Genomic DNA, 22,533 nt, shown 5'->3' with positions numbered 1-22,533 from the left:
AAAACTAGTGAAAATAAGGAACACACCAAACTAAAAGACACAGAGGCGCCGTTGCAAAAATGAAGCCTCAACCTGGATCTGTTCTGATCTGACTTTAAATTCAAAAAGGTTTCATAAATTACTAATTCTATTATAATGATTCTGATTATATGGTATATTTGTTGTGACATTTGCTATAGGCCTACCATTCTTGAAAACAACCTATTGACGAAAATTATCGATTTTTTTAACTAGTTTGTCATATATATATATATATATATGTGTGTGTGTGTGGAGTGTGATTTTAAAGGCCTAAATTGTATGGGGGTGGGGGGGGGGGGAGTAGGTCTATGTGTTGGAGCTATTAGGGGAGGGAGACATTTTCTATGAAATTTATTCAATATTGATTCATCAATATTATACTTTTTTGGAAATGATCCAAAATAATAACATGTTGTTATAGGCCCATTGGTTGTCATTTGATATAACTCTCTAACAGGAAAGTTATTGTCTTAAATAATGGATAATGGAATAATTTGTAAGTTTGGTCCAGTCTGAAAAACCTTACTCATACACAATTAACGAGTCTAATGATATTTCATTTTCTTAATTTGGTAACAATTTACCATTTAGGAGCAATAGGTATTTCAGGGAAGAGTTTTGTTTATATGGGCTGCCATCATTAGAGAGTAATTACAAATTATCTTCATATTACTCTCCTCCAATACAGTGGAAGGCCATGGTACAGAGGCTATGGCACTACCCAAGACCAGAGAACAATGGATTGATTTTGGGGTGTCCTTCTCCTAAAAGAGCTACTTACCATAGCTAAAGAGTCTCTTCTACCCTTACCAAGAGGAAAGTAGCCACTGAACAATTACAGTGCTGTAGTTAACCTCTTGAAAGGAGAATTGTTTGGTAATCACAGTGTTGTCAGATGTATGAGGACAGAGAAGAATGTGGAAAGAATGGGCCAGACTATCCGGTGTATGTGTTAGCAAAGAAAAATAAGCCGTAACCAGAGAGAGGAATCTAATGTAGTAATGTCCGGTTAGTCAAAAGACCCAAAACTCTCTAGCGGTAGTATCTCAACGGGTGGCTAGTGCCCTGACCAACCTGGTACCTACAATTTTTATTTGGATGCCTCTTAAGTTTCTTTAGCTGTTTTCCCTTCCAATCGTAATAAACTTAGTTTTATGTTAATTTAATTTTAGTTGTTTAACTGTTATCCATTCTATAAACTAATAAGTATTTGGTTTGAAGTTTCAACAGTATCGTCTATGACATTTATGGAGAAGTAAATTTGTGTATCATCCGCAAATACTTTAAACTTTACTTTATGTATATTTGGTACTTTTTATAGACCTTTAGTATAGACACAAAATAAGATAGGGCCTAGTACACTTCCCTAAGGTACCCCTCTGTTTCCAATTCGTAGCCTACAGAACAGTTTCTGTAAACCAAGTAGTCCTTTAGACACTAATCAATTGGTCTTAAATACCAATGTGCCGTAGATAATTAAGTAGGAGTTCATGCACAATTATATTAGAAGCAGCACTAAAATTGAGTAATATCAAAATACATTTCTAGCAGATCTCCTTAGAATATAACTATATGCATGCTAGCTGGCTGTTCGACAATGCTTCTATTTCTTCTAAGTGGCTAATTAGCTGTTCAAGAATTACGCATTTTAGCACATTTGAAATAAAGGATATTTTTTAAATATATCTATAGGAGTTTGATTCCTGCAAATATTGAGCTCTGATCTCATATGGAATAATTAGACATAACTATAACTGAAAACTTTTCTTAGCCATACAGTATAAGTTTACATTTATTTGCCTTTTTAGTCTCGTTTTTCATCTAATTAATTATTTAAATACCTTACACAATTGAGCAATCATGAAATCTATGGGTTTATTTAGCTAAACATAGGCCTAGAAATGCAAAGTCATTAATTCATTGTATTATACTCGATAAAGTATCATGAAAAGTTTAGTTTAATTAAAATGAAATATAAATATTGACAAAGAAAGGTCCAATGTAATCTATCAAAGTCTACCATAAAACGTTTTCTTTAAAAGAATCAAAATGTCAAAAGTTCATTGCTAGACGTACGATAACAGATTGTTTCAAAATCCTAAATAACAAAATATCAGATTTCATCGATGAAAAAATTAATAGAATATGTATATTTTCCTTTTATATTCGAATAAATATAATTGAAAAGCAATTCTATACCAAGTTTCGTATATTAGATTTTACATTTGTACGATAACAAGAATTTGTCAGACATACGATAACAAATAGTTTCAAAATCCTAAATAACAAAATGTCATATTTCATTGATGCACAATTAATATAAAATGTATATTTTACATCTTATATTAGAAATATCATAATTGAAAAACATTTCTATACCGAGTTTCGTATATTAGTTTAGACATTGTACGATAGTTTCTCCTTTTATTCAATCAGCTGAGCTGACGATGTAAACAAACATGGCGGCCCACTCGAATTACACACAAGTTAACTCTTCGATTTTCGTCAATTCTTCGTTAATTCCTCCTTTATCATCCACAAAAGTAAGTTTATATTGCAAATAAATTCCGTTATTTCTGTTTATATTGAAGTAATTACGTTTTCTAATGTACAAGTTAATTTTATGACATGACCGGCTGAAGCCCCTAAGGTGACCCTAAGCAAGATTGGATTTATGACGTCCATTGGTCCACACCATCACCTATGATTAGTTATTACTTGTGCTTGATCATTTCATGCAATTTAAAGACATGACTAACCGAATGGAGGTTGTGAGTTCACAATATACTACAGAATTCAATTTTCACATATATCTAATTCGTATTGTGTACAATATCAATAAGGACATTGGAACTGGCATAATATAATATGTCTCTTGAAATACAGAATTTTGAGTCCCATGGCCTACTGTTAATGGAGATATAGAATTTAATAATGAAAAAAAAATATCAGTTATAGAACATGCAGGTTTATTTTTACATTAACACAATTTTCCCTAAACTATTTCAATTAATAATTTAAACCGATAACCATGAATCGCTTGGTTATAGTAATCGAGGTAATCAAATCTAAATTTCTACAATTGATAACGCCGAAATACTACCCCACGGGGCTGACACGGGTAGCGATACGTTCCGCTTGCCAGAACATTCGAGCAATGAAGTCATGTTTAACCACTAGCAAAGCGAGCTTGCGGCAGAGTAAAAAACGGTAGAATTATAGTTACGGACGGGACAACATTTTGAACGAAAAATAGATTTTCTTGTTGTGAATAATGTGATTTCAATGAATATGGCATTAATCTCAACAGCAAATAAACCAAAATCCTGTAAGACTGTCGAAGAAGAAGGATATTTTTTAGAAATTTAATGTTTTTTGATTCGCCGTGCGATTGCTTCGCTCTCGGAAAAAAATTAAAATGAAGCTCTTATGTAATGGCAAGCGGTACATGCTGAACTGTGCACGCTAAGCCAATTGATTATTATTTCTTAGATAATGAAGTACAGTAATTATTTGCAGTGAAAATAAGTGTCATTTTCAAAGAAAACGGATGTTTTTCTATAGGAGACATAAGTTTTTTGGGTAGAAAAGCTTTTTACATCCGTATCTATAATGAAACCACAAAATCTAATAAATCATTAGCTTGCTCAAGTAAGGAGGTATTTGTAGTATTATGAAGACTCGTGAACGACTCCAATGAAAATGGGATGGAAAGTCACGTTTTCTATGCGTCCAGGATTCTGGGCAAACAAAAACTCCTGCGTTTCATTACTTTTACTTTGGTTTTGATTTTGACGACAGGTGTTTTATGAATACAGTACTAAGTTTAAAAGATTGAGATGATCATTGGGTGCGAACTTGAGTGTCCAGATAATATTCTGCCTTTGAGTCAGACTTTTCTGATTTTCAAACACCGACGAGTCCTAAAAGAAGACTGTATTGGGAGACACAAGGTCTCCCTTCCCAGAAGAGTCCATAGTCCTTCTGTGTATGTTTTATGTCATTGATACTAATTTGTTTAAACTTGTTAGTTTCCGCAAATTATTGTCATAAAAAACCTTCAAAACAATGGGGGCTTAGTCGGCTATACATTCCAAATGCGAAGAAAACATGGATTTCCATCCCATTTTCTAGACAATCATTTGAAGTGCTTAAAACAGCCCTTACACGTACACCGAATAGTCTGGCGTATTCCTTACACATTTTCCTCTTTCCTCTTACACCTGACAACACTGACATTACTAAACAATTCTTCTTCGTTCAAGGGGTTAACTACTGCACTGTAATTGTTCAGTGGTAACTTTATTCTTGGTAAGGGTAAAAAAAACTCTTTAGCTATGGTAAGCAGCTCTTCTAGGAGGACACTCCAGACTCAAATCATTGTTCTCTAGTTTAGGGTAGTGCCATAGCCTCTGTACCATGGTTAAAAAATGTCTTTGGGTAGAGTGTTCTTGTTTGAGGGTACACTCAGACACACTGTTCTATCTGTAAACTTATTTCCTTAACTCACTGGGCCATTTTCCCTGTTGCAGCTCTCATAGGGCTTATTGCATCCCACTTTCCCGACTGTAGGTTAGATAGTAATAATAATAGTTGGATAAAAGAATGATTCAAGAAAAGATTAAAACCTTTAAAATGGAACTGTACCCATTTATATCATGACCTTGGATAACTTAATATTTAAAAATGAAATTGTTACACATCCAGTAATTTAAACTTTTCCATATGATATTTATAGCAATGTATCTTATTACATATAAGACTAGATTATATTAGTGAATCTTTGGGAACACCGATCTCATTTATAGGCATGTGGTATAGATTCTGGTCATTTGACATTATCCTGGGGATTGGATGTGGGATTTTCACACTTTCAGTTTATTTGTATGATTAACAAAGTGATGGTTTTATTACCAGCAGTTTTTAATTTTATTTATCCTTTTTTCAGATATCACAGTAACTTGGATTGTTTAAGTGATTCTCACCAGGCGATGTTCGACGGGGAGTTTGAAAGTCTGAAGGCCAAGAATGGGATGGGGATGGTGAGGTTCAGCATTCCACACACAGTCGTAGACAACCCCACTGGTGGAGCTGTGCTATGCATGGAATACTTTGACATGCGCATTTTGAATTGACGGAGGGGAATGCTCGGAAAAAAGTTAGCCAAGTGAGTATTTCCTGCGTTTGAAACTTGGATGTTTTCGTTATTTGTTCCGTAACTGGAATATAAACTTACGCTATTTATTTAGGGGTATTACTTTCTGTGTATCTGAAATGACGAGCCATTAGAATTTAGCGAGGGTTAACTACCCATACCGCTAGTTAGCGGGGGTAGGGGGATAGCTTGCTACCGCTTTCACTCACACACTGGTGATTTAGCTCACTTTGCTTTTGGCTCGGATGGTGTACGGTCATTGCCGTTCCTCATCCTTTATCATTATTTGGACTGCCATTAATTCTTTTTTGCTTTTTCTTTGTGTAAGTGTGTGTATGTATTGACTTCTGCGAACATTCGCACCTGCCCTGGACTCGATGGCTGGCCCTGCGGAACCTATATGTCAGGGGTGGAGACTGATCACCACACCCTTTGTCCCGTCTGCAGAGGTCAATGGTTTGATAGCAGCAACCAGTGTAGTGAGTGTTGGGAGTGGTCTGCCTCCCAGTGGGAGAGGTTTGGGCGATGGCGGAAGAAGAAGTCTAAGCGGGATATTTCTCCTTCGAAGAGGGAAAACCTAAGGCCTCTTCTTCCGTCTCCCGACCTTCCTCCGAAGCTCTTACGGTTCGGTCTTCTGAGAGACTGTCGAATAGTAGCGTAGACCCTTTTAATTTCAGCCAACCCCAGTCCTCGAGAGATAGTGTTGCTTCCCCTAGCGAAGCTGCCCACCTCTCTCCCCCGGGTGAGGCTTTGTCTATGTCTTCTGTGTTACAGGTATGGTCGTCCTTGGGGCTTCCGGGTCTGCCCTCCAAGGACTCCTTGCTGCAGCTCATGCTTCAGGGTGCAAGTGTGTAGCCGTCCTCGTCGACTTAGGAGGTAGATTCTCTTGCGTTCGTCGACGTCATGGTGTCTTCGGAGGACTGCTGCTGCTCATGGTTAGCTTGCTGATCCAACGGCCCATAGAGGGCATCTCTGTCGCAGAGCTCGCACGCCGCTTTGCCTTAGAGGTCGTCCTTCACCATCAGTGTAAAGGCGCCTCGTCATCGTAGCCGTCCCCCGCAGAGTAGTCTCCGCTTCAGTCGTCTCTTGGCCCCTCTACCTTTGCCTGTTCCTGGACCTTCTCCCGACGATGCTGCTGCTAGTCCTCGGACTTCGGTCCTGGACCCTTCTGTAGATCGTTCGCGATCTTTGTCTGTGGATATTCGACCTTCCAAAGGGCACATCCCTGTTCCTGTGCTACCTACCAGCAGACCTGCCGACCTACCATCACCGTTCCTGTTCCCGGTACAGCCTCCTGAGGCCTAACCTAAGTGTGCAGCTGTGTGCCAACGCTCTTCAGCTCGCCAGCTCCCAGCAGTGCACCAGCGCTCACCAACATCTTGTCAGCGCCAGCCTGCTCCATCACGCTTTACAGAGTGCCCACGCTCTCCAGCTCGTCAGCGCTTTATAACGCTTCGGCGCGCGACTTCACCTGCTCGAACTCAGTGCCTTCCAGCGCGCCAACGATCACCGGCGCAACAGAGCTCCCCGAAACTTGAGCGCTCGCCAAAATCTCAGCGCTCGCACATGCAACTTTGATCTCCTGCTTGCCAACGCTCTCCTATACGCCAATACCAGGATTCCCAAGGTAATGCCAAATCTATCAGGTGATAATCATGATCAGACATCAGCCATGAATGTAGAACACTGTAGACCAAAATGACATCAGATGATGTGGGACACAAGACAAACCAGATCATTATTTCTAATCTATTTTGCATATCTTGTATGGAGAGGGACTCACAAGAACCTGTTTTTAGTTTATGTAAGGACATTGAGACAACATGATTGTGGCTTGAGTTAAAAAGTGTTTAAAGGTCGCTCATGAATGGCAGAGGCAAGGTATGGGACAATGTCCTAGAGGCTGACCATATACTCTTATGATCAGCACCCAGAACCCCTCTCCATCAACATATGATAAATCTCAGAATGTCTATATTCATTACTTGTTAAGGAACTGTATTGTTAATGTAATTGAATTCATATGTACAATGTAAATACATTTTTTCTGACTGCATGCAACTAATATTTTTAGTCTCTGTTTTGCTGTCAGTTGTACAGTAATCTATTATGAAAAGGAATTTATTCTTCTTCTTTGTTTCAAGTGATAAAAACTTTTGACGTTGGTTTGCAGTAAGGCATTAGAGAATGAGGGACATCCACTTATCTTGAGACAAACGTTAAGCTACATGACATTTTGGGCCTGCATTCTTGTCTCTATTTTGCAAATAGAGGATTTAGAAGGACAGATGATATGGATATATAATTTGATTCTAGTAATTTTTTAGTAAAGGTTATGGATTGGTTGTGGTATGACATTAATCCCGCTTCAAGTTTGCCCTTTTGCCATGCCTGGGATATTGGTAGCGTGACATCTGAGTCTATCGAATATAAAAAGTATAAAGTGCCACAGTTTCAACCCTTAACTCTGTTGACAGCAGGGGAGATTGTTATTGCCAGTAAATGAAGTGAAATCATCACCATATGAATAAGTAGAGGAACAACTTAAAGTCTGCTGGGGATGGATGTATCTTTGCTTGTTTCAGTAAGACAAGCGAAACAGGGAAACTATTTTATGTTTAGATATAGGTGGAGTTAACCAGGGAACTGAGATGAAAATCTTCACTGTTGTTGCTGAGGGACCAGTTTATTAAGAGACCCCAAAATAATTTCTTTAATGTCATCAACTGTCTTGGGTTAGAGTTCTCTTGCTCGATGGTACACTCGGCCCCACTATTCTATCTGATTTCTCTTCCTCTTGTTTTGTTAAAGTTTTTATAGTTTATATAGGAAATATTTATCTTAATGTTGTTACTGTTCTTAAAATATTTAAATTTTCTTTGTTTCCTTTCCTCACTGGGCTATTTTCCCTGTTAAGGTCCCTGGGCTTATAGCATCCTGCTTTTCCAACTAGAATTGTAGCTTTGCAAATAATAATAGTAATAGTAGTAGTAGTAGTGGCAAAAGTTTCAGTAGACAGTCGTTCTCTTGTTTCCTTTCCTCACTGGACTATTTTCCATGTTAGAGCCCTTGGGCTTATAGCATTTTGCATTTCCAACTGGGACTGTAGCTTAGCTAATAATAATAATACTGATAATAATAATAATAATAATATTGCTTAAGGAATAAATTTTCTTCTCTAAGACTTACTATTATTGCAACAAAAGTTAACCATGAGTTTGAGATAAGGATTTGTCAATTACAAACTCATGATATCAGTAACATCTTAAGCAATTATCTTTAGGATGATTTAAATCTTATATAAGTATTTTAAAAGAATGAGATTAGTTTATTAATTTTTCTTAAAGTATGTTATTGGACCTCTTATTACTGGGACAGTCTTAGATTTGATGGCACATTTAATACATTATTGGATTATGAAAATCAGATGAATTATCAGAAGAGATGATATGTGACAAACTTGATTTTATGAGGAATGATGATGATGATAATGAATTTCCAAATTTTCACCATCAATGATATGCTGTAACATAAGATAAGATTAAAGATCTAATGTTCACTCGTGTGTACTATTAGAGGACACTCAAAATTTAAAAGTATCCTTCCAACTGGAGTGTCAGTGTTATTTCCTACAGCTGCCGATTCAACTACGTTCAATTTAGACGGACAAACATCTAAATCCCCTTGAGACTCGCAGACTCGCCTGTACACTTGGCATTTTTATAAGTAGAGTTGACATCTTTTTATTCAAGTTCTTGAACTAGTGGATCATCCAACAGGGAATAGAAGCTCCTCTTGTTAAGCGTGGATAAAATTAGAAGAATTTCTCAGAAGGAGTTTTGTATATTGTATTTGATAAAGAAGACCATATAATGTAGTGTATCAATATGACTAAGCTAACTCCCAATGCAAATTGGAAAAATTCTTTGATGTCCTGCAAAGGATCTTGCTATATAATTCACCCTGAGCTTCTCCCTTTGTATAGTACAGGGTCATCTTGCAAGAGGCTCTGCCAGGAAGCAGAAGTATTATTAAATTTTATAAAACCTGTAGACTAAGTCTTCTGTCAAGAGTCAGTGAAATTGTATCCACTGAACAAAGATAAAGTAATTTACAAACATCTAAGATGTTTTCAAAACTTCGATTGATGACCTTTGACGAGGTATCTTTGCATGGCATTGCAAGTGAAAACTTTACTGCAACAAACGATTACTTATCGTGCGTTTGCAATAGCGAGTCATTTGAAATCCATGCTGAAACGTTACAGAGGTTGCCTAGCCTTGATAAGCAAGTTGTGGTTGCAGTCCAGTACATAACTCGTAAGATGAGAACACTTTGTATCGTTAACTATTAAAGAATGTTAAAATCTAAGAGTTATGTAAAGTAGGAGTCAAATTAAATTGTAGGAGATGAAAATTTGTGAGTTCTTGAGCGAAGATAAAAATTGATTCCACCTCCTCGTGTCCATCAGAGAAGGTACTTCGAGATCATGGAGGAGTCTTGTTTAGCTCTTCCCTTACACCACTCTTTGGAAGAGCTTACCAGGGGAGTCCCTCTAGACTAGAGAGAGACTCCAACCGGAAAGTGACTTTCTTGGCTACGGAGATCCTTAGCCAGGAGAAGGTGGCGAAGTGTGCCATGCAGGCAACTTCATGGCTGGACATCTGGCTAGGGTCCCTGGGCATCCTGTTACGATCTGAGGACTTGTCCAAAGAGAGTACCAGGAAGGCCATGGAGACCTTTCTACTTTTAGGCACTCGTACCATCGAGTTTTTAGCCCACCAAGTCTTGAACTTGTGGGCTAATACCATCTTGAAGCGTCGAGATGCGGTGTCTGAGAGATTCCATCAGAAGGTCCCCAGCACCGTGATCGGCAGGCTCAAACATTCTTCCGTTTTGGGGAGGAATTTGTTTGAGCCTAGGGACGTGGAGCAGGCGGCTGAGAGGTGGAGGAAGTCCAACCAGGACTCTCTCCTACATAGGGCTTTAACATTGAAGCCCTATAAACCTCCAGCAACCCAACAACCACGCCCTACCAAGACCACGAAACCGGCAGCGGCAGCGAAGACAACGGTGTCAAAGCCCTTTCCTGTCAAGGACAAGAAAGGCAAAAAGTCCTCCAGGGGGGGGAAAAATCCTAGAGGGAGTGGCCGAGGCCGCAAACGCTAGGATTGGCGGTCCCCCTGCATGTCCATCAGTGGGGGGATACCTACAAAGATGCGCAAGCAGGTGGCAGCAACTCGGGGCCGATTCCTGGACGATTTCCGTAATCAGGCAGGGATATCGCGCCCCTTCATAACATCTCTACCTCCCCTGACAGCGAATCCAGTGTCGTTGAGCTCCCTTTCCATGTGATCAGCAAGGGGGCAAGCTCTTCGGGCAGAAGTCGAGTCCATGTTGAAGAAGGGCGCTCTCCAAGAGGTCGTCGACGGGTCCCCAGGCTTCTTCAGTCGACTTTTTCTTGTAAAGAAGGCGTCTGGAGGCTTGAGACCAGTCATCAACCTGTCAGCTGTGAACAGGTTTGTCAAGTAGACCCCGTTCAGCATGGAGACGGCAGACACGGTCAGACTTGCAGTGCGACCGCAAGACTTCATGTGTACACTGGACCTGAAGGACGCGTACTTACAGATCCCAGTCCATCCGTCTTCAAGGAAGTACCTAAGATTCAGCCTAGACAACAAGATCTACCAGTTCAAGGTGCTGTGCTTCGGTCTCTCCATAGCTCCTCAGGTTTTCACTAGAGTGTTCACCCTAATATCGTCGTGGGCACACAGGATCGTCATCCGTCTCCTCCGTTATCTGGATGACTGGCTAATCCTAGTAGACTCGGAGTCAGCCCTTCTTCGACACCGAGACAAACTTCTGGGACTTTGCCAAGATCTGGGGATCATGGTAAATCTCGAGAAGTCTTCTCTGCTTCCTACTCAAAGACTGGTATATCTAGGCATGATCATAGACACCAATCTCCACAAAGCCTTCCCATCAGACGACAGGATAGCAAGGCTGAGGAGGGGCGCGAGTCCTTTCCTCAGCCCAGAAGAACTCCTAGCCCAATCGTGGTTACGTCTCCTCGGTCACCTCTCAACCTTGGCCCGTCTAGTTCCCAACGGTCGCCTCAGAATGAGATCTCTGCAATGGCGGCTTAAGTCCCGGTGGAATCAAGGACACGATTCCCCGGACGTCATGATCCCTATGGGTCCTGCGGAACGGACGGACCTTCAGTGGTGGGTGACAGACGAGAACCTACGAAAGGGAGTGGATCTTCTCGCCCTCCCCCCGGATTTGATGCGGTTTTCGGACGCCTCAAAGAAAGGGTGGGGGCCCCACATTCTCCACCACAGGACCTCAGGCCTGTGGTCAGAATCAGAAAAGTGCCTCCATATAAATCTGCTAGAAATGAAGGCCGTATTCTTGGCCCTTCAACAGTTCCAACAATACCTGGTGGGTCACTCTGAGGTGGTGATGACCGACAACAGCACAGTGGTGGCTTACATCAACAAGCAAGGAGGTACCTTTTCAGAGCAGCTATCCCATCTCGTAGTAGTGATACTGAGATAGACCGAAGTCCAATCGATTCCACTTTCGGCTCGCTTCATTCCGGGCAAGAGGAATGTGCTCACCGACAGTCTGAGCAGAGCGTCTCAGATAGTGAGTACCGAGTGGTCTTTGGATCATCTAGTAGCCAACAAAGTCCTGCCTTTGTGGGGTTCCCCGACTGTGGATATATTCGCTACAGCGTTGAACTTAAAGCTCCCGCTGTACTGCTCCCCAGTCCTGATCCCAAGGCACTCTGGCAAGATGCCTTCCAACAATGGTGGGACAACATCGATGTATACACATTTCCTTCGTTCTGTCTGATGAGGAGGGTACTCAACAAGACCAGAATATCGGTCAATCTCTCGATGACCCTTATAGCTCCACTATGGCATCATGCAACTCCTGATGGAACTTCCGAGAGAACTTCCTCCACGACACGAGCTACTCAAACAACCACACGCCAACATCTTTCACAAAGCCGTAGCTTCGCTTCGACTTCACGCCTGGAGACTATCCAGCATCTCCTCGCAGAGAGAGGATTTTCGCAACAGGTTGCGAACAGGATGTCTGGACACCTGCGAAGGTCATCCGCAGGGGTCTACCAGGCAAAGTGGAGAGTTTTCTGTGGTTGGTGTCGTGGAAGGGGTATCTCTCCACTCGTTGCCACTATTCCAGGAATAGCGGAGTTCGTCGTGTATTTGCGAGAAGAAATGCGCCTTTCAGTCTCGGCAGTGAAAGGCTATCGCTTGGCCTTAAGTCTAGCCTTCAGGCTCAAAGGAGTGGACATTTCTTCTTCACTGGAACTTTCCCTACTCATACGTAGTTATGAACTTACCTGCCCTCAGTCGGAAGTGAGACCACCTCCATGGAACGTGGTTCGAGTTCTCAGGTCTTTTAAGAGACCTCCCTTCGAACCATTTCGCCAGGCTTCAGATCACCACCTGACTTGGAAGACGGTGATCCTACTAGCTTTGGCCTCGGCCAAGCGAGTCAGTGAACTTCATGGTCTCTCGTATGACATCGCCCATTCAAGATGATGGGGGGAGGTAACGTTCAGATTCGTGCCTGAGTTTGTTGCTAAGACTCAGAATCCGGGAGTGCCGGACCCTCGGTTTGACACTTTCCGGATTTCGAGTCTTCGTTCTGTAACAGATGACCCAGACCATCTCCTACTGTGCCCTGTAAGGAGTCTGAGGCTATATCTCAAAAGAACGGCTGCAGTTCGTCCCCAAGTGCAAGCATTGTTTGTAAGCACTGGGAGGACAAAGAGGAGGGTTACCAAGAATACTATCTCAGCATGGATTCGTAGGGTAATCCATCTGTCCCTAAACCCTGACCCTCCTCTGTCACGTCGCCCTAGAGCACATGATGTCAGGGGCGTAGCTACTTCCCTGGCCTTCAAAAAGAACTTCTCAGTGACGCAGATTCTACAAGCAGGGGTTTGGAAGCGTCGAACGACCTTCACAGCCCACTACCTGCAAGACGTGACCCACAAGAGACTTAATACGTTCTCTATCAGCCCTATGGTGGCTGCACAACAGCTGGTTTAAACCTCAGGCTCCTTAATGGACAAGTAGCAGAAGGTTGATGGCATTGTTACCCAGTTTTAGTCTGCATGAATGAAAAGGTATGTCTGGCCCTTATTCTTTTCTTCATCTTTCCCTCTCTTGGGGAAAGCAGCCTCCTCGGTTCTCAGCACAGCTGACCTCGAACCACTGCAGGTAATCCATGTTTCCTTGTGTTCCTAGTATTAACCCTTTGGCTGCGTAGTGCTGGGAGGATTTTTGTCCCCGAAAAACGTAATTTGCCTGCAAATTTTGAAGTTTGTAGAAATTAATTTCTAAGTACCCCCTGATATTGGAAACAATGTTTTCCATCTATTCATGACTCTTAAACTCTATATTTTTTTGTTTTTAATACATTTTTTACCATTTTTACCCAAAAAACGTACTTTTTCAAAAAAATTACGAAAATTGCATATCACCACAATTGACATGTAAAATGGGTTGGAATATGTTTTTTATGATGAAAAATAACTAAATTAATGAAATATACTGAAATATTGTTATGGTTATGTACTTAAATTTTGATTCAAAACTAATACAAATTTTGTTATATTTTGGAAAATATCAAAAATTGTTAATAAAACCAGAAAAGTTATGGAAGTAAAATTTTATTACAAAAAATATGAAAAAATTACAAACAATTGACAAAAAAGACATATTTACTTCTTTTCATCCTTACATTTACATGTTTTCTTATAATTCATCACAGTATGAAAAATTTCAAAACAGGGGACAACACAAAGAGGAGGGTTTTGTGGGCACTGTTTACAGAAATATGATGTCTGCTTCCTCTTACATGTCCCCTTTCCTTTTTTGCAACATTGAGATGGCAATATTGAACAAACACTACAATTAGGTAGGTACTTCTTATTTTCATACTGAGCAATAAAATGCCTTTCCCCCAAGCGCTTGTTTTCCACCAAGTCCCTAACAACATTCTTTCTTCTTGGCTTTGTGTTATATCCTTCTAACAATCCTTTTATTACCTCTTGTCTAAACACAACCTGGGTCAATTTCTTTCTATTTTGCAAGTTGTAACTAATTTTGGAATCTACAAGAGCAACTTCAATCACAAAATGCCAGAGTGTCTGATACCACTTTTTGCTACGGTGATTGAAGGGGTAGGTTGAGCAGAATTGATCAAAAAGGTCTACCCCTCCCATATATTTATTGTACTGAGCTTGCAAAGATGGTTTATCTACTTCCCTTACCCCTTTCTTAGATTGAATAGATTTTTTCACTGTACCTGTGTCCCCAACACTCGAAAGGATATTTACTCTACCACTATCTTGCCAAACGACAGCAACCAATTCCTCATCTTTACTCTTCCACATTATTGGTAGCTGGCCTTTCTTAGGTTTGACTTTTTTCATCTGTGATGGCAAATATTTTCTGTTTGGACGAACTGTCCCACATGCTCCAGTACCTTTACTTCGAAGTTTTTGAAAAAGGGGTACTCCACTAAAAAAGCTGTCCATGTAAAGTACATGGCCTTTGTTTTCAAAGCCTTCAAACAAATTTTCTACAACAGATGCACCAAGTCCTTTGCCTTTATTAGAATCTAGCCCCTTCCCTGTGTAAACATCAAATTTCAACAGATAACCAGTCTTAGAGTCACAGAGAGACCAAACCTTAATTCCCCATTTGGTAGGCTTTTTAGGCATGTACTGCTTGAAAAAAAGCCTCCCTTTGAATTTCACCATACTTTCATCTACACTCAAATCTCTACCACTTACATAATATTTAGAATATAGATCTTTCACCATGTCTAAAATTGGTTTTATTTTATAAAGTCTGTCATCATTACCATCAACAGAATTATCTGCAAAATGTAGACAGGAACGGATAATTTCATACCTGTCACGTGACATTATATTGGAAAAACCAGGTGTCTCAGTTAGCCAAAATATTTTAGAAAAGTAGCTTGCTAGACTACTTTTGTGCACTAATCCCATTGCAATTTCAATAGCAATAAATGCTTTTATTTCCCCTGCATCCACATCTCTCCATGCTCTGTACCGTGATCGAGGGGCTAAAGGTTGCATTTTTTCTATCATGTATGCTGCATACCGGTTAGTTTCCACAGCTACATGATCATATATTTCATTAGGAAACAACTTAGAAAAGCATAAAAATGGAGTGCAGTCATCTAAATTTACAGCCCTATTAGTTTCTGAATAAATTGGTATAGACTTTACCTTTATTGGAGGGTCTGTGCCTACATTCTTTATATTCACCCATGAATCATCAGTTAGCGTTACATTCAAGTCATCATCTTCAACTTCTTCATCAGCATCTTCAACTTCTTCATCAGCATCTTCATCTGCGTCTGCTACATAATCCTCATATAGTTCTTCTTCCCTTTGTACAAATAAATCTTCTGTTTCTGAGTCTTCTTCTGCAAGAATATCAGCAATCTCCTGTTGTGTTGCACACCTCTTCCTTTTTGAAGCCATTATAGGTGACCCTGAAAGTAAAAAATAACATTAGCATACCCTAATAAAGAAATTACATTTATAGCTACTAGACATATATATATATATATATATATATATATATATATATATATATATATATATATATATATATATATATATATATATATATATATACATATATATATATATATATATATATACATATATATATATATATATATATACATATATATATTATATATATATATATATATATGTATATATATATATATATATATATATATATATGTATATATATATATATATATATATATATATATATATATATATATATATATAGAGAGAGAGAGAGAGAGAGAGAGAGAGAGAGAGAGAGAGAGAGGGGTGAGTAGTATGTAGCCTACTGGTAGCCTATGATTTATCTTTACAATTCGCATATTATCACATATTTGAAGACCCTGATATTAGGCCTAGAGTTTATGGTAATATTCTACCATTATTATAAGTCCAGGCCTATACACAAAGCCTATCATAACATAATCGAAGTTGGCCAACTTACAGTAAAATAGGCTTACTAGGCTTGAAAGAGATGCCCTTCATATTACCTCCTATTACACCATATTTTACACTTATTTAATGATTTAATCAGACTTATTATAGTCTACTTATATTCAAGAACTAATTAGAATAAATAAATTATTACTGAAATAAATAATACATACCTTTAAAACCTGATGTTTGTAAACAACGTGAACTTCGTCGCATCAGCTGATAACACCTGTTTTTGTTTACGTTTTGTTTCGTCTTCTGGTCACTAGATGGCAGCACCTACTGGACAGCAAACGTTTTCAGCGTACACTTGAATGTCAAAAGTATCGGCGGCGCTATTCAAAAAGTTTTTTCGCCGCCGTGGGGTAAACTCGCTTTTCGCAGTTAAGGGAGAAATTTTAATTTTCGAGTATACTCGCTTTACGCAGTCAAAGGGTTAATCTAATACTGTCACGTCCCCATACCTTGACGAGGTGGTATTGGGAGAGTCCTAGCTTAAAGTTTACATCTAAAGGACTTCAGGTCAACTTCCTGGGACGAGTCACACTTCATACCTTCACACACAGCTTATGTAGGCCGCAGCCCTTGCACAGCAAGGTGCTAGCGAGATGCAGGGACTCCTTGTTGTTAAGTGCTGACACACTCAGATACTGGGTCCCCGGGCAAAGCCAAAAGCCAGTAATGGCCGGGACTTACCACCCCTCCTAAGGGTTGAGTCACCCATATTAAATAGCATGGTTTATGTTTCAGTTCCGGAACAAATGACAAATTCGTAGGTAATTTGTATTTTTCCTAACTATACTAACCTTAGCTATTTAATCAAACTTGCCCGCCAGCCCTATCCCCCATGAAGTCCTACCTCTAGGCAAAGTGAACTCAGCACAGGTGTGTGTGGGGGGGGGGGGTGTAGAAAGCTACCCTCCCTACCCCCCGCTAACTAGTGGTGGGGTAGTAAACCCTCGTTAAATTTCTAATGGCTCGTCATTTCAGCTACGCCGAAAGTAATTATCCATATTAAATAGCTAAGGTTTGTATGGTTAGGAAAAATACAAATTACCTACAAATTTGTCATACTGTATCTTGTATGGAGAGGGACTCACTAGAAATGGTTTTTAGTTTATCTAAGGACATTGAGACAACATGAGCGTGGCTTGAGTTAATAAGTGTTTAAAGGTTTAAAGGTCTCTCATGAATGGCAGAGGCAAGGTATGGGACAATGTCCTAGAGGCTGACCATATACTCTTATGATCAGCACCCAGAACCCCTCTCCATCAACATATGATAAATCTCAGAATGTCTATATTCATTACTTGTTAAGGAACTATATTGTTAATGTAATTGAATTCATATGTACAATGTAAATACATTTTTTCTGACTGCATGCAACTAATATTTTTAGTCTCTGTTTTGCTGTCAGTTGTACAGTAATCTATTATGAAAAGGAATTTATTCTTCTTCTTTGTTTCAAGTGATAAAAACTTTTGACGTTGGTTTGCAGTAAGACATTAGAGAATGAGGGACATCCACTAATCTTGAGACAAACGTTAAGCTACATGACATTTTGGGCCGGCATTCTTGTCTCTATTTTGCAAATAGAGGATTTAGAAGGACAGATGATATGGATATATAATTTGATTCTAGTTATTTTTTAGTAAAGGTTATGGATTGGTTGTGGTATGACATTAATCCCGCTTCAAGTTTGCCCTTTTGCCATGCCTGGGATATTGGTAGCGTGACATCCGAGTCTATCAAATAGAAAAAGTATAAAGTGCCACAGTTTCAACCCTTAACTCTGTTGACAGCAGGGGAGATTTTTATTGCCAGTAAATGAACTGAAATCATCACCATATGAATAAGTAGGGGAACAACTAAAGTCTGCTGGGGATGGCTGTATCTTTGCTTGTTTCAGTAAGACAAGCGAATCAGGGAAACTATTTTATGTTTAGACATAGGTGGAGTTAACCAGGGAACTGAGATGAAAATCTTAACTGTTGTTGCTGAGGGACCAGTTTATTAAGAGACCCCAAAATAATTTCTTTAATGTCATCAACTGTCTTGGGTTGGAGTTCTCTTGCTCGATGGTACACTCGGCCCCACTATTCTATCTGATTTCTCTTCCTCTTGTTTTGTTAAAGTTTTTATAGTTTATATAGGAAATATTTATCTTAATGTTGTTACTGTTCTTAAAATATTTAATTTTTCTTTGTTTCCTTTCCTCACTGGGCTATTTTCCCTGTTAAGGTCCCTGGGCGTATAGCATCCTGCTTTTCCAACTAGAATTGTAGCTTTGCAAATAATAATAGTAATAGTAGTAGTAGTAGTAGTAGTGGCAAAAGTTTCAGTAGACAGTCGTTCTCTTGTTTCCTTTCCTCACTGGACTATTTTCCATGTTAGAGCCCTTGGGCTTATAGCATTTTGCATTTCCAACTGGGACTGTAGCTTAGCTAATAATAATAATAATACTGATAATAATAATAATAATAATATTGCTTAAGGAATAAATTTTCTTCTCTAAGACTTACTATTATTGCAACAAAAGTTAACCATGAGTTTGAGATAAAGATTTGTCAATTACAAACTCATGATATCTGTAACATCATAAGCAATTATCTTTAGGATGATTTAAATCTTATATAAGTATTTTAAAAGAATGAGATTAGTTTATTAATTTTTCTTAAAGTATGTTATTGGACCTCTTATTACTGGGACAGTCTTAGATTTGATGGCACATTTAATACATTATTGGATTATGAAAATCAGAGGAATTATCAGAAGAGATGATATGTGACAAACTTGATTTTATGAGGAATGATGATGATGATAATGAATATCCAAATTTTCACCATCAATGATATGCTGTAACATCCATCCATATACCAAGGCACTTCCCCCAATTTTGGGGGGTAGCCGACACCAACAATGAAACAAAACAAAAAGGGGACCTCTACTCTCTATGTTCCTTCAGCCTAATCAGGGACTCAACCGAGTTCAGCTGGTACTGCTAGGGTGCTGTAACATAAGATAAGATTAAAGAGCTAATGTTCACTCGTGTGTACTGTTAGAGGACACTCCAAATTTAAAAGTATCCTTCCAACTGGAGTTTTAATGTTATTTCCTACAGCTGCCGATTCAACTATGTTCAGTTTAGACGGACAAACATCTAAATCCCCTTGAGACTCGCAGACTCGTCTGTACACTTGGCATTTTTATAAGTAGAGTTGACATCTTTTTATTCAAGTTCTTGAACTAGTGGATCATCCAACAGGGAATAGAAGCTCCTCTTGTTAAGCGTTGATAAAATTAGAAGAATTTCTCAGAAGGAGTTTTGTATATTGTATTTGATAAAGAAGACCATATAATGTACAGTGTATGAATATGACTTTGCTAACTCCCAATGCAAATTGGAAAAATTCTTTGATGTCCTGCAAAGGATCTTGCTATATAATTCACCCTGAGCTTCTCCCTTTGTATAGTACAGGGTCATCTTGCAAGAGGCTCTGCCAGGAAGCAGAAGTATTATTAAATTTTATAAAACCTGTAGACTAAGTCTTCTGTCAAGAGTCAGTGAAGTTGGATCCACTGAACAAAGATAAAGTAATTTACAAACATCTAAGATGTTTTCCAAACATCGATTGATGACCTTTGACGAGGTATCTTTGCATGGCATTGCAAGTGAAAACTTTACTGCAACAAACGATTACTTATCGCGCGTTTGCAATAGCGAGTCATTTAAAATCCATGCTGAAACGTTACAGTTGTTGCGTAGCCTTGATAAGCAAGTTGTGGTTGCAGTCCAGTACATAACTCGTAAGATGAGAACTCTTTGTATCGTTAACTATTAAGGAATGTTAAAATCTAAGAGTTTATGTAAAGTAGGAGTCAAATTAAATTGTAGGCGATGAAAATTGGTGAGTTCTTGAGCGAAGATAAAAATTGATTACATTTAGAACGACTTCACCTGTCAGGTGAAACATCGTAATGCCCTGTATAATAACAAGTGCCACTTCTTCAAGGAGGGCACTTGAAATAGTGTAAATAACTGTGAAACCGACATTTCTTCCTTGTGGTAAAAGCTCTAATCATAGAATATATATATATATAAAAACAACTTATTTTATTTCCAGTAAAAGAACTGTAGACATAGCTATCAGAATTACTCATGTAGCTGATGATCCCTCGTCCAAATAACAGTAGGGAATGTTAAAAAATATTTTGGGGGCAACAGCAAGAATTGCACGTTTGTTTACATACAGTACTGTAATTCACCTGTTATAATAGGAGCTATGCCTTTTTTTAGGTTGGTTTTGATAGATTTATTTTTACTTAATACTCACTTTTAAGATTTAAGTCTCAAAAGGCAATTCAATGGTCTCTATATGCTATTTGTAATAGAAGCATCAGTAAGACAATAGTAAACTATTGTTATAGATATCGAGGAGTACATTCACTATATCAAGTAGGTGACTTCTTGGGACACAGATAGTTCCGTTTTCATGCCATGGAAAAAGTCATTCTCGATACTTCATAAACTTTAAAGGAATCATTTTGTCTCATAAAAAATCATAACATAACTGGAGTTCACTTCAAGTAAACCAGACAAAGTTCCTGTGCAATGCTTAGACTCCGTATCATCATTGTCAAAGGGTTGTACTCTCACAAGTCGTGTCAACATCTTTGTACACAATTATTTACTATCTCCTTCAGCTGTATGATTCTGTTGATATCTGCTGAAGTTGTTTTTAGAAATGCATTTTCTTAATCTTGGTAAGAGTATCGCTTTGGTGCAAACAAGTCGCATAACAAACAATTGCCTAAGATAGACCAATCATAGTTGATTTTACTCTACAGTATTTGAGAATTACTAAAATTGAAGGATGATACCCAGTAGGTCATTGGATCTTCAAAACCATTTGAAACTTTTGATTGGATTGTATAAGTTGTTTAAGGGATATCCTGGTGACATCCTGCCTCCCAACCACACGGCCTTTTTCTTTTATCCCAACCCGTCTTGAAAATGGAAGAAAAAATTTCCTCTCGGGATTTCAGTGAGGTTCTCAAGGAAATTCCAGAGGAGTAAATAAGTCCATGCTGTGGACGATCGGATGCTTTTCACACCTTGAGGCGTACTGTCGGAGGACTCTTGAGATGATAGCTCCTTGTTAGTAGGATTTTTATCATGTTTAGAAACTCAAGAACTGGGGACTTCACATCAGTGCCAATGGTGTCGTGAAATCCTTTTTATACATAATAGAAAATAGTATTTATTTTTAGTAAAAGTAAAGTAAGAATCGTATTTACATGAGTATTTGCTTGGTACTGTATGGGTAAAGTAAGAATTATGTTTTTATAAGTATTTACTTATTATAAGTAAAGTAGGAGTCATGTATGCTGCAGGGAAGTGCACAACATTTAGAAATTAATCTTTATAAGACAAGCCTCATATTTAATGGGAAGGACCCTTCTCTTAAGACCTCTGGTACAATAAGGCAACAATGCGATATGCAATGCAGAGAGTTAGTGGCTCCCTCTAGTGAAAGATACCAGATAGGATAGCTCAGTACTTCTATCATACATCGAGGAATGCATTCTTGAAAAAGCACTGCAGTATTACGTAATTGAAATATGTTTATATGTTTGGAATGTAAATATTTTTTTATATATAATATTTACAGATTTTTCATCTATTTGTTCCTTATGGTGTTCTTGAATCCTATTTCTGTTGGGTCAAAACTATCCTTCCCGTAGGCTCCATCTATACAACACCAAAGAAGGAAAAAAGGCTGAATCGAACAATAGCTATGTTGGTCAAGGCGTGAAGGAGTGTCAGCAATGCATGTCAAAGTTTAGTTTCCACTTCGACACTTGCCGTGGGTACCTCTCCCAAGATATGAGGTGGTGTGATGATTTGATTGTAAGCATTATTAATTTTTTTCTTATTCTTTCTCATTTTATTAGCCAGTACAGGCTGCAATTTGAGATAGCAGTCCTGTTTCTATTTGTATACTGTATACCTATCACAGGTATGTTGTTGAAGCTCTGTAAAACATATTAGTTTTCCTTTCATGGCTCCTAATGATAAAGTTAAAGTCCACTGATTTATAAAAGCTTTTATTATCTTTAGGCTGCGCTTACTGATACATGCATCACTACATTAATTATCAGTCTTCCTGTTTGTTGCAATTTGAAGGGAAATATTACAAGGTCTATCAATTATTTATATTCTGTAACACTAGCCCAGTCAAGATTACTATTTTGAATGTGGATTACA

At 38.7% G+C, this 22,533-nt stretch overlaps 1 protein-coding gene and 1 long non-coding RNA gene across 2 annotated transcripts; one reads left to right on the top strand and one right to left on the bottom strand.

Moving 5' to 3' along the window:
- The first annotated feature begins 2,444 nt into the window (after positions 1 to 2,444).
- LOC137619200 (uncharacterized) lies at positions 2,445 to 22,137 on the top strand. Its single transcript, XR_011039849.1, has 3 exons — positions 2,445 to 2,564; positions 4,970 to 5,188; positions 22,011 to 22,137. It is a non-coding gene; the product is annotated as an uncharacterized lncRNA (long non-coding RNA).
- LOC137619199 (piggyBac transposable element-derived protein 4-like) lies at positions 13,877 to 16,685 on the bottom strand. Its single transcript, XM_068349384.1, has 2 exons — positions 16,439 to 16,685; positions 13,877 to 15,745 (listed from the first exon to the last, which is right to left on the bottom strand). Exons 1-2 carry the CDS (start codon positions 16,479 to 16,481, stop codon positions 13,938 to 13,940), a joined length of 1,851 nt encoding a protein of 616 aa, XP_068205485.1. The 5' UTR covers positions 16,482 to 16,685; the 3' UTR covers positions 13,877 to 13,937.
- Positions 22,138 to 22,533: the final 396 nt, after the last annotated feature.

Source organism: Palaemon carinicauda, chromosome 25, assembly GCF_036898095.1.
Source record: "Palaemon carinicauda isolate YSFRI2023 chromosome 25, ASM3689809v2, whole genome shotgun sequence".
Taxonomy (NCBI): Eukaryota; Metazoa; Arthropoda; class Malacostraca; order Decapoda; family Palaemonidae; genus Palaemon; species Palaemon carinicauda.
The sequence above is the reverse complement of the archived record's forward strand: the minus strand, read 5'-3'. Positions and strand labels throughout refer to the sequence as shown.

Excerpts from the sequence above, each read along its gene's own strand:
- LOC137619199 (XM_068349384.1), bottom strand. The coding sequence starts at position 16,481 with ATGCGACGAAGTTCACGTTGTTTACAAACATCAGGTTTTAAAG. Across the intron at positions 15,746-16,438 it reads ACAAACATCAGGTTTTAAAG|GGTCACCTATAATGGCTTCA; the intron begins GTATGTATTATT and ends TTTTACTTTCAG.